General features: G+C 33.2%; 2 protein-coding genes and 1 pseudogene across 2 annotated transcripts; 1 reads left to right on the top strand and 2 right to left on the bottom strand.

The window, feature by feature from the left end:
- Window positions 1–246: 246 nt before the first annotated feature.
- LOC145050496 (uncharacterized) lies at window positions 247–1,358 on the bottom strand (annotated as a pseudogene).
- A 1,294-nt stretch (window positions 1,359–2,652) lies between these two features.
- LOC145054314 (multiprotein-bridging factor 1b-like) lies at window positions 2,653–4,469 on the top strand. The gene is made up of 4 exons (XM_079002474.1): window positions 2,653–2,859; window positions 3,726–3,809; window positions 3,889–3,971; window positions 4,059–4,469. The coding sequence occupies exons 1-4, from the start codon at window positions 2,721–2,723 to the stop codon at window positions 4,176–4,178; spliced, it is 426 nt and encodes a 141-aa protein (XP_078858600.1). The 5' UTR covers window positions 2,653–2,720; the 3' UTR covers window positions 4,179–4,469.
- A 1,647-nt stretch (window positions 4,470–6,116) lies between these two features.
- Window positions 6,117–8,464, bottom strand: LOC145054312 (tubby-like F-box protein 7). Its single transcript, XM_079002473.1, has 4 exons — window positions 8,000–8,464; window positions 7,346–7,433; window positions 7,099–7,228; window positions 6,117–7,011 (listed from the first exon to the last, which is right to left on the bottom strand). Exons 1-4 carry the CDS (start codon window positions 8,378–8,380, stop codon window positions 6,384–6,386), a joined length of 1,227 nt encoding a protein of 408 aa, XP_078858599.1. The 5' UTR covers window positions 8,381–8,464; the 3' UTR covers window positions 6,117–6,383.
- Window positions 8,465–11,721: the final 3,257 nt, after the last annotated feature.

Below are 11,721 nucleotides of genomic sequence, written 5' to 3'. Positions count from 1 at the left end.
ACATCTTATTTATTATAATAAAACATAGTGAAATTACATATTAATAAAACGTTCCCAAATATGCTCCATTAAGTCATGTCGAAAAGCATGATATATTGCATTATCACGTAGTTCAGAGTTTATTTGAATTTGATATTGAACTTCTTCGACAGGTCCTCGATTCATACGTATAGGAGGATCAACATCATCTAACCAATTACTAATTGCATTTCCTTCATTTTCTACGATCATATTATGTAATATAATTCATGTGTACGTCATATCCTTTATGTTTTTAAGATGCTGAGATCTTGCTGGACCTCGTACAATTGCCCAACGAGACTGAAGAACACCAAATGCTCTTTCCACATCCTTTCTTGTAGCCACTTTCATTTCTTTAAACTTGATCCTTTTTGGGTTAACCGTATGTGGAAAACTTTTAACCATTGTAGCCCATTCAAGATATATACCATCTGCAAGATAATATCCTTTTGTGTATGTTCTTCCATTAACAGTAAAATTGCATTTAAGAGCATAACCTTGTAATACATCCTTGAATAACGGTGACTGGTTAAGTACATTAATGTCATTGTTACACCCGGCAACCCCAGAATATGCATGCCATATCCAAAGGTCTTATGATGCAACTACTTCCAACATAGTTGTTGGACAACCTTGATCACCTTAAGTATATTGACCTTGCCATGCAATAGGGAAAATTTTCCAAGGCCAATGCATGCAATCAATACTTCTAAGCATACCAGGAAACCTGTGCCTTTTTGAATGCTGTTGTACTAAATTTTGGATGTCATTAGCATTAGGTTTTCTCAGATAATGACTTGAATAAACCTCAACCACACATATACAAAATTTCGTAGACATTCGATTGAAGTTGATTCACCAATTCATATGTATTCATCAAAGAGGACACCAGTTGTGCCATGCACCAATTGGCGTATGGCAGCAGTGCATTTTTGTAAAGGGGAAAGACCACTATTTCCTAAAGCAAATTTTCTTTGTTGAAAATAAATAGAATGGTTAGAGATACCGTTAACTATTTGCACAAGTAGTTCTCGCCTCATTCGAAATCTTCGTCTAAATGTTTGAGGTGGGAAAACAGAATGCTCATCGAAATAGTCTTTCCAAAGACGTTTATGTCCTTCTTCACGATATATATATATATATATATATATATATATATATATATATATATATATATATATATATATATGACTTTGTTCAGGATGTCGTGAACTTTCAGCATCTGACTGTTCTGCTTCCAAGCATTTTAGCTCCTTATATAGTTGAAATGTAGAATTACTTGTGAGATGGTTGATTATCAATTCAGAAGCAGAATCATTTGAGGATGATGATGACATCGTTGAGAAAGAAATTTAGAAATAGTTTGAATTGCCAGGTATGACATAATATAAAGGTTGTATTCTTTTATAGCAAAAATACCAACAAAAACTCCTACCAACAAACGACAAAAAAACAAAAAAAAAACCTACTGGAGCAAAGAAGAATAAATGTTGTTGGCAAAAGCTTGGCTACAAATTTCAGATGACAACATTACTGGAAGTCAACAACGTGATAAAGAGTTCTGGCGATGAATTACTGCGTACTACGAAAAAAGCAACACGTCGAATGTTGCAAGAACTCAAGCCAACCACAAAGCGCATCGACATTACATGAACCCATTTGCAGTTGTATTTAATCAAATGTATATAGTGTTGAAAAGTCAACACCTCAATGGATGGTTTAAGGATGATCTCAAAAGTGAAGCTTTTGAGCGTTATCATGCTAGATATGGTGTCCATTTTAGGCACACACATATTTGGAATATCCTTAAAAATGAACCCAAATGGAAAGGTTCAAGCAGTGCATCTGGGGCATCTATGTCTTCACCAAATACAAAATCTTTCATTAACCCGGATAATGTTGAAGTTACAACTCGTCCAATTAGTAGGAATGCAGGAAAAAAACAGCAAAAGGGAAAGCTACCAATTTCACTTCGTCATGTGGTAATAAGCTTGATGAAATACTTGAAAACCATATAGAAGAAAATAAAAAGACTTTCGAACGCTACCAAAACTCTTTGGATATGAAGAATGCATTGAAAGAAAGAAAGATGAAAATTCAAGAAGAAAAGGTAAAGAATGAAAAATTTTCAATCATTTTCATGGATCCCAGTACCATGTCGGAAGATGGACGTGAAATTTGAAAAAACCGTTGTGACGAGGTTAAAATAAAATACAATATGAATTAAAATTTGTATTTTAGATATTGTACTTTTTATTTAGTGTATTATTTATAACTTTTAATTTTTAAATTGTAATCTTTAATTAATATTTAGTAAGTGTAACTTTGAATTCCTAATTATTATAATATTTTAGTTTTATTTATTAATATTATTTATAAAAAATTTAAAATTGTGATGCGGCAATCAATTAATTCTTAAAAAGTTTAATTAAATATAGAGTTTAACCAGTGAGGTTGTACAGTTACTTAAAAAAATTAACAACTAAAAATGATCTGAAACTTATTTTTTTAAACATTTTATAACCCTTTGATAAAAGAGCAGTCCGCGATAGGAATAACACAAACCTCGTAACCAAACACCTACGGTGGTATCATTTTTCCCCATCTATATAAGTTTCATACCCCCAGTAGAGTTCTATCTGATATTCCTACTCATCCTCCCGATTGATTTTTATTGGTAGAATAATCGAACAAAAAAGATGTCAGGTGGTCCGATTGCACAAGATTGGGAGCCGGTGGTGATCCGCAAGAAAGCTCCCACCGCCGCCGCGCGTAAGGACGAGAAAGCTGTCAACGCCGCTCGTCGCTCTGGTGCGGAGATCGAGACTGTACGCAAGGGTTAGTATTCGTGCTCATCTCCTTTCTTCGTCATACATACACGTGTGCGTTGTATCTTCTCGTTTTGTTTGTTCATAATTTTTTACGAATTTCCTGTTGTCGCAAGTTTGTTTTCAATGAATTTACTCTCAACGCAATAATCATCTGTCTTACGGAGATAAGATTACGTATGCTCGTATGTTCAATTTGTTTATGTCTACGACTTGTTTTTGTATGGAGCTAGGGTTTTGGATTTCATCTTTTTCGATTTGCTTCTGTTTATTTACTGGCTTACAGATATACATAGATGTCGTTTTAGATATTCTCTTAATGGATTCTTACATATAGAAATCGGATTTCTCCGGTGCTTAGATGAATTTTCATGTTCTCCACTTCTCCTATTGTGAATGTTCATCTGCCTTTTTTTTTTTTTGAATTACATTAGGGTTTATAACTCACATAAGCGTATCTAACATGATGTATGTATAACAACACATTGGAAAATACTCTCCTATATCCTTTTAACAAACGATCACTTGTTTCTTAAGCTAATCAACTGAAGTTGCTTTATCATGTATCAAATGGTAAATTAACATATTATCAATTGGGATAAGGAACCGAAGTTTCATGATTGAAAAAAAATGGTAAATTGCCATGCTAAATCAACAGAGAAGCATATTGTTACCATATTTCAGATTCTTGAACTCTGTATTGACACAAGTCATGAGATTCTTCATAAACGTTACCATTTCATAGACTTTTTTTTGCTATGTATGGCCTATTAATGTTCTTTCAAGATCTTTTATGGAATCTTTTTCAGAAATCTGACCTATAGCTTGGTTTATATTTGATCAAAAATCTGTGTTGTGTTCTTTTTCCTTTTGCAGCTACTGCAGGTTCAAACAAGGCTGCCTCTAGTAGCACTTCTCTAAACACTAGAAAGCTTGATGAAGAAACTGAAAATCTCACCCGTAAGTCAGTCTTATCTTCAAAGCTAAGCAATATATATACTTTATAGTTTATTTAATTATGATTAAATTTTATGAACAGACGAGAAAGTACCAAGTGAGTTGAAGAAAGCTATCATGCAGGGTCGAACTGAAAAGAAGCTTACACAGTCTCAACTTGCTCAGGTTTACATCTCTCATTCCACACACATATAGATTAATGTTAAACTTTTATAGAATCTGATTTTTTTTAATATATATATAAATTTGCAGCTGATTAATGAGAAGCCCCAGATTATACAGGAGTATGAATCTGGGAAGGCTATACCAAATCAACAGATCATCACCAAACTGGAAAGGGCTCTTGGTGTGAAGCTCCGGGGTAAGAAATAGAGGACATTAACAGTTGACAGCTGCAGAGGGTTTGTGACTTTTGCAGTATTGTTATCAATGTTTTTACTAAAAAGATAAAAAAAAAAAAGAAGTGGGGATGCAGAAAACCTTTTGTTTAATTCCTCTGGTTTGAGTTGACCACTTGTGTTGTGGACATGGTTCTAAGAAGATCTTGTTTGTTATTGTGGATTTTATTATGGTTTGGACTGAGATGCATCGATGTGTGGTGGTTCATCATATCATAACGCTTAATATATAAATGTCTGTCTGTATGGCCGTTACCCCTTCTAATTTTCTTAATTTGGGTGTCTGGATTGGATTGTGCATACTACTTTTTTGGGGTGAAACTCGAATAAAATTTGTTTTACTTTGACATCGTTATAGATTATTTTAAGTGATATTGTCACTTTGAAATTGGTCAAATTGCAAACATATATTTTCTATCAGAAGAAAAAAAACTACAGTTTTATATGGTTTGGTTGACAAAACAAAAAAATTGGAATTCTTTACAGTTCATTAGTTAATTCGTAGTTGAATGAATTGTCCTTTGACAAGGTAAAGATTTTTGATTTTGTTTTGTATGTTTTATCAAACCCATCCATCTAACACCTACACCCCACGTTTTATGTTAGAAAGACAATTAAAAAGAGAAAATGATGAATTTGTAGCAATTCTCAAGTAATAAGAAAAGAATGACTATGAGTGATAATAGGGAAGAAGATGAGAAAGAAATAAAGACTAAATGGACGAGTTTCTCAAAGCAAATAAATTTTTTTAACGAAGTCCGAAAAGCCATGTCTATGTAACCAGACAGTTTTGACATTTTGTTAGAAAAATTGTCAAAATTTTTTAAGTAAATATGGTCACTTTAATGAATATTCTTATTTAACTAAGTGAGTTTGACGAATCAAATATGTATAATGTAACAACTATACACAATCTCATTGAGATTTGAGAGTCTTATTTAACTGAGTTTGATGAATGTTGCCAAATATGATCATTTTAATGAATATTGTTATTTAACTTGGTGAGTTTGATGAATTAGGCATAGTTGATAAATATTGTGTGGTATTAGAGTTCTTGGATACATCACGAAGACCTATTAAACTATTGTATTCAGACAATTAATCTACTATAGTAAATCATATGCCGCTTACGAACAGTGAACTTTGTGGCAATGTGGTTTTAAAAATTTAGCCACAATATTTTTGGAGATTGTCTATTTTAGTCCCTCACCTGCTTTGGATAGCCATATTTGCTCCTCCACCACCTCTATAACCCAATCACTTTACCGCGTTTATACTCCAATGGTGTCTTCCACAAAATATGGAACTCCCATTTCTACCCTTGTTTGTATAATGTAACAACTATACACAATTCCATGGAGTCTTTACCTCCACTTGAGTATAGAGACTCCTACCGGAGAATTGTGACAAGAAAAAGAGCATGTGATGATGAAAAGGGGTGGATATACAGAACTAATACCAGAAATAGATATAAGATGTTGATAAATGAACAAAATATAGATAAATACCCAAATCAGCGTATAAAATTTCAGACTTATACTACTACATTATCATAGTTTTTGTCTCCATTCCCTCTAACTTGGATCATTTCCATGAAAAGTCATTTTTTTTTCATGTTTAACTACAAATGATCTTCTCAGTTCCTCCTGGTTTGCAGATTGCCCCCTCTTCCCCTAACATTCCTTACTTTAAACGTTGGTTGTATCCTTTGAAAATGTCCTTACTGTATACACTATAGCATAGCAACCTCGTTTCTGCGACTTGTTATGCGTCTTCTTTCTTGGCCAACATTTAAAGCATGTTCCAAAATCCATTAAAGCCTAAATAACATTATAAGAGAAAAATATAGTTTCTAGTCGCTTTTAAGATATAAACTTGTAATACTATCAACATAATACAATCCTCCCTCACATTCCTTGAAGAATATAATAGTACTAATCCACTCCTTTCCATCACATATAACAAACTGTCTCGTTTCATTCACCATTACATTCCATTGTATCAAACACTACCTTACAATGTTCATCATGTCTATATGTACATAGCATACAACATATCCTAAAAAGCAAAAAACACAATTTCAAGAAAAAAAAACCCATCAAACAAGTTCTCTAAAGCAAACATACAAACACCATTTTTACGACACGTTGACATAAGAGAGTAGGTGTGGTGTAACTACTCACTCACAGGCAAGCTTGGTTCCAAAACTGGTGAGAGAAATAGCAAAAGCATGAAAAGCAGACAATGGCTGCCTGTAATCCATAGTAAACATATCATCACCCACCTTTCCAAACTGAAGCAAAACCGTCTCCCCATCACCTCTCCCTCCCGGTTGACTCGGGTCCATCGTCCCCACCAACTGAAAATTCTTCACAGACGCCACAGTCACCCTCCCATGGAAATTCAAACACCAGCATTGCAAGTGCTCATGCCACCTTGGCGCTTTATTCCTCAATAAAGTCTGACCAACACCAACACCAACACCAACACCACCAGATTTTGATTTTGTTAGCTTTGGTTGTTCTGAACCTTCATTTGATGATGATGATGATGATGATGGTGATGATGTTGATGGTGATGATGATGATGGAGAGGCTAAAGAAGCTACCATTCTTCTTGGACCTCTGGACTTCAAGAGGTTGAATTTGTATGACACCTCACCAATCTCGAAATTCCCGCCAGCTGGCACTTGGGGGCTGATTTGTTTGCTGGTGAAACGGCGTGCTGACTTGCTGTTTGAGTGTTTTGCACTGTTGTGGGGAGGCTGGCTGTCGTACAGTGTAAACTTTGTTCCTAGAAAATCCGAGCTGCGTATTCGTATGTCAATAATTTTATTATAAATAAATCAGTTATAAATATGGAAATTTTATTTTCTATTTAGAAAAATATAATACCTCAATTTACCAACGTAAGCATTGCTTCCTTGAGATAAATCATGTGGATCAAGAGATATTATGTACTCTGTATGAGCACCATGTCTGTATCTACGTGCTGCCAACAGAAACTTACCCTTCTCTGTAAATGCTGCCAAAAACAAAATTCAAATTAATTATTTAATTTAACACTTCAAGCTTACTGAATTTCATTATAACTTGCTAAAAATATCACTTATACATACAACAACACAAATTTTGTACTTACATGCAGAAGCAGCAAGATAGAGGTAAAACATTGAGTTTTTCTTGTCTCTCTTTATGAGGCATTGAAGTTGATTATCGCGAGGACCAGGCTGCAAAGAAACCAAATAGATCATTCAGAAATTTGAATCCATCAAAACATGAAGATATTAAGACATAAGAACGTGCATAGCACATTGAACACTTCCAGCCTCTTGATTTGGACCTCAACAATGTTATATAACTTATGAAAAAATACCAACAAATTTTCCATTTGAGATGTATAAACAATCGCGTTATAACAAAGAACTCATCATCATTTAGAGGGTGCTAACTAATTCTTTCAAAAACTTATCCCATGTCAACTCTTGATAAGCTTATAATTCTCATTTGAACATTGTAAGCTTAATTGTTCCACCTAAAATATGATTGCCAGCAATTTGTAAAAAATATAAACAAGCTCATACAGGAACACACATGTGTCTGTGGGGAATAGATTCGAAGAAATTTAACTTCATAAGTATCAAAATTTGCTAATTAATTAGCTGTATGCGTATCTAGGGCTTACTCTAGCACAACCAAAAACAATTAAAACACACAAATGTTCATCGCCTGAACGATTAGGGAAATCAAGAGCGAATCAAATTCCGGCACAAAATAAAATAACATCAAATCGGACCTGCTTAAGGCAAGAAGGGAAGGTGATATTCCCGCCCTGCACCGGAGGTTTAACTATCTCTTTGACAATCTCCCTCCACTTTTTACACACACATCCACAAGCGACGACGCTTTGCCGAAACGGCCATCGGTCCTCGGTCGCTTCGACTCGCTTGATTATCTCTCCTATGAGCTCCGGCAACATATTAGACCAAGAACCTTCTCCGTTTCCGGTTCCGTTTTCGTTGTCGTTGGGTTCAACGGCGAGGGCTTCATTTCCATACACAACACCACCGGAAATTTGATGCGATTTGAATTGTACATTTTCTAATGCTGTGTAATCCTTTGACGATTTGGATCGGCTGTTGATTCGCCGTGATAGGAATGATCTTCGTAGCGACATCGGTTGAAAGAAAGAGGGGGTTGAGGTTGGGGCGTGACGAAAGAGAATGATGAAGAAGAAAAGGGGAGAAAATGGTAAAAGAAATTGAGAAAAAAATGAGAGTTATAGAGAGTCTGTTAACGTGACGCGTCTGTCAGCGGATCAAAGTTGACAGACAGGGCGTGCGTATGTCATGAAAGGGAATTATAAAATCTGATACGAAGGTGTGTCGATTGTGTTTTGAGATTTATCATGTAAAATTGTAAATATCAAGATTTTGATTTTTAAGTTTTAATAATTATGTTTTTTTTGACGTTTTTGCATAAATAGTTTTATCTTTAATTATTTGATTGCTAGATTATCATTAACTTTAATTATCAAAAAATAGATAATATTATAAAATATTTATCTTTACTTCAAAGTTCAAACTATTTTGGGAGGTCTTTTTTTGTGTTGCATATAAGAAAAAAAAAACTTTCGTTAATTATGTTATATGCTAGTTTCATAAATAATTTAAACTTACTAAATATTTATATAATAAATTAGTTGAACTTATATATTCCAATATCTTTATGGTCCACTTTTAGTAAATAGTTATCTGATTTAAATAATTTAATAACAATTAACTAAGCTCATCCAAAATCTCACATGTAACTAAAGTATTTGTATTCGAATATTTAAGTAATTATTATGTTAGATTCTTTTTAAATAAATCTCATACACTTCCTAATTTTTTAGGTAATCTCAAAATTAAAGCTGTTTATCTTTGAAACAGTGAAATTTTATATATAAAAAACTAACAAAAAAACTAGAAACAACCAATGACAGTAAATTAGAAGCTAATGCATGATTATGAAGCCAATAATTTCATCCGAGCTTAATTTTGCTACACCTATCGGAAATCCAAAAAATGTCATATCTATTTCATCGTCAAAAAGAAGAAATTTCTTAGGGAGGACCGTTTCAAAAATAATAGAATTTTGAAAATTCCATAAACACCAAAAAGTAGTCAAAACCACAACATCAAAAGCATTATGTTGATCTCCCATTCACAAAGTATAATCATACAAAGAAAGTAAAGACTTAACGGAAATCTGGTCCGGAAGATGAACATCCCACCAAATAGCAATACGACTGCATAAGTCAATTAACTTACTGCACCCGACAAAAAATGATCTATAGTCCCGATCACATTAGAGCAAACATGACATATAATCGACCCCACCTCAATACCTATATATGAAAACCTCTATCCGGTAAAGATGCCCTGCAACTGCATCCTCCATATAAGAATATTGAGCTTTATGGGGACCCAATTATTCCATCTAGTCTCCATACCACCCGCTAAAAGCAAACCACTATCAAGAAAAGATTGAGTCGAAGAAACATTAAAACCGTCAAAGACATCAAAGAGTCACCCCAGTCTATCTAGTCTATCTGGTCTAGACTCCAACTGAAGGTGATGCATCAAAACCATGAAGTCGTTCCAATGTGTCTGCTCAATAACACCCCTAGGCATACGTCTGAAAGCCTATGTGCCCCAGCCTAAAACCACATGATCTATGACTTAAGCATGTTTGTGATTATCCAACACATAGATCATATGAAAAGACATTGCAAAAGGCAACCCTCTCATCCAAACATCATGCCAAAAAGACATAAAAGCCCCATCCCCCACCATAATCGGACATATGGTATGAAGATCAAACCTACAATAACAAATATGGGTTGACATCGGAGAATAATATCATTCCAACGACCCATTCAAGACCTCCTTGAAGCCAAATCAATACATCCCTCATTTGTACCATAAAGAGCTTTAACAACCTTCACACACATCAAATTCGGAGAATGGAAGAATCTCTAACGCTACCAAAAAAGCATTCCCTATTAAATGAGAACAAACTTTCCACTCGCAATCCACAATCTCCTTTAGAAGCCAAAACGTTATCCGATCAAACCCAATACATACGTCACTCATCCAAATCCACACCCAAAAGAATCTAGCTCTCAAGGACTTCAAGGATCTAATAACCGTACAAGGACCATTTTTCAATTTTGTCTTTTTTTTTTTTTGTCTTTTTTTTTTTTTTTTTTTTTTTTTTTTTTTTTTTTTAATGTTAAACTCCTAAATGATGTTTACAACGAGATATCTCGAATGTAATTTAAACCATCCATGAGATTAATCAACTTATCATTTAATATGATTTTAACTATTTACAACGACATATCTCGAATGTAATGAGATAAAGAGAAAATTAAATATCTACAATCAAGCCTCAATAAAAAATGACTTCGTCATCTATAAAGATTTTTTACTATTTAACTTTTAATAATTGTTTGAAAACACACATCAAACCATCCCCTAACCCTCACATTTTTTTTTGTTTAAATCCAATACTTTGTGTAGTACTTATTTTCAACGAGTAGTTCATGAAAGTTATACCATTGGTTTACTTGTCTTGGAAGAAATATAATCATTTTCATTTTATAATTTTAACAAAAAATTTACATATTTCCTTCCAAACTTTTCGCTTTCTTATAACAAAAAAAATGCAAATATTGATTATGATTCATAATTCGTTTAATAGAGTAAGGTGTGTATCAACTGAACGATATATTTCCTTGGGACAAAAGGAGGCTATTTAGATCAAAACAAATAAAATAATATTTAGATCAAAACAAATAAAATAAAGATAGGTAAATATGAATGCAAAATCTATTTTATTGGGATATAATTTTTACAAAATTGTAAAATTGGTCTTATGTTTTGTAAAAAACTACGAACAAAGTCTAAAAGGTTTTCAACTTGCATCGATGGTCTAAAATCAGAAATTTTTCGTAGTTTTGATCCTAAAAAAGTTGAAAGATCCATTTTGCCATTTTCATTTCATTTTTTTTTTTTTTTTTTTTACTTTGGACGACCTTTACCTTATGCGTTTGATCCATTTAACCCGGTTTTATTTTAGCTAATTTATTCCATTTTATTCGTTTAGTCAATTAAGACATAATATATATATATATATATATATATATATATATATATATATATATATATATATATATATATATATATATATATATATATATATATATATATATAAGTCGCTGGATTTTTGTACCATTGGTCAAACTCTAATAAATTCATAACATCCAAGTATCCAACGTTGGGGGTTGGGGATAGGAGACAATATTGGTAAATCATACTTTGTGTCACTGTCAAAGGTCAAACTTGGTAAATCAACCATAATTAATATTTTCCACTTTTTGAAAACTTAAGTATTCATATGAAACTTTAAAAAATCAAAACCAAAAAGAAAATATCTTCAAGTATGACATTGAAGCTTCTATTCTTATTCTAA

This window comes from Lactuca serriola, chromosome 5 (assembly GCF_051521515.1).
Source record: "Lactuca serriola cultivar US96UC23 chromosome 5, Lser_US96UC23_V15, whole genome shotgun sequence".
Taxonomy (NCBI): Eukaryota; Viridiplantae; Streptophyta; class Magnoliopsida; order Asterales; family Asteraceae; genus Lactuca; species Lactuca serriola.
Note: the sequence above shows the minus strand (reverse complement) of the source record. Positions and strands in the feature narration are given on the sequence as shown.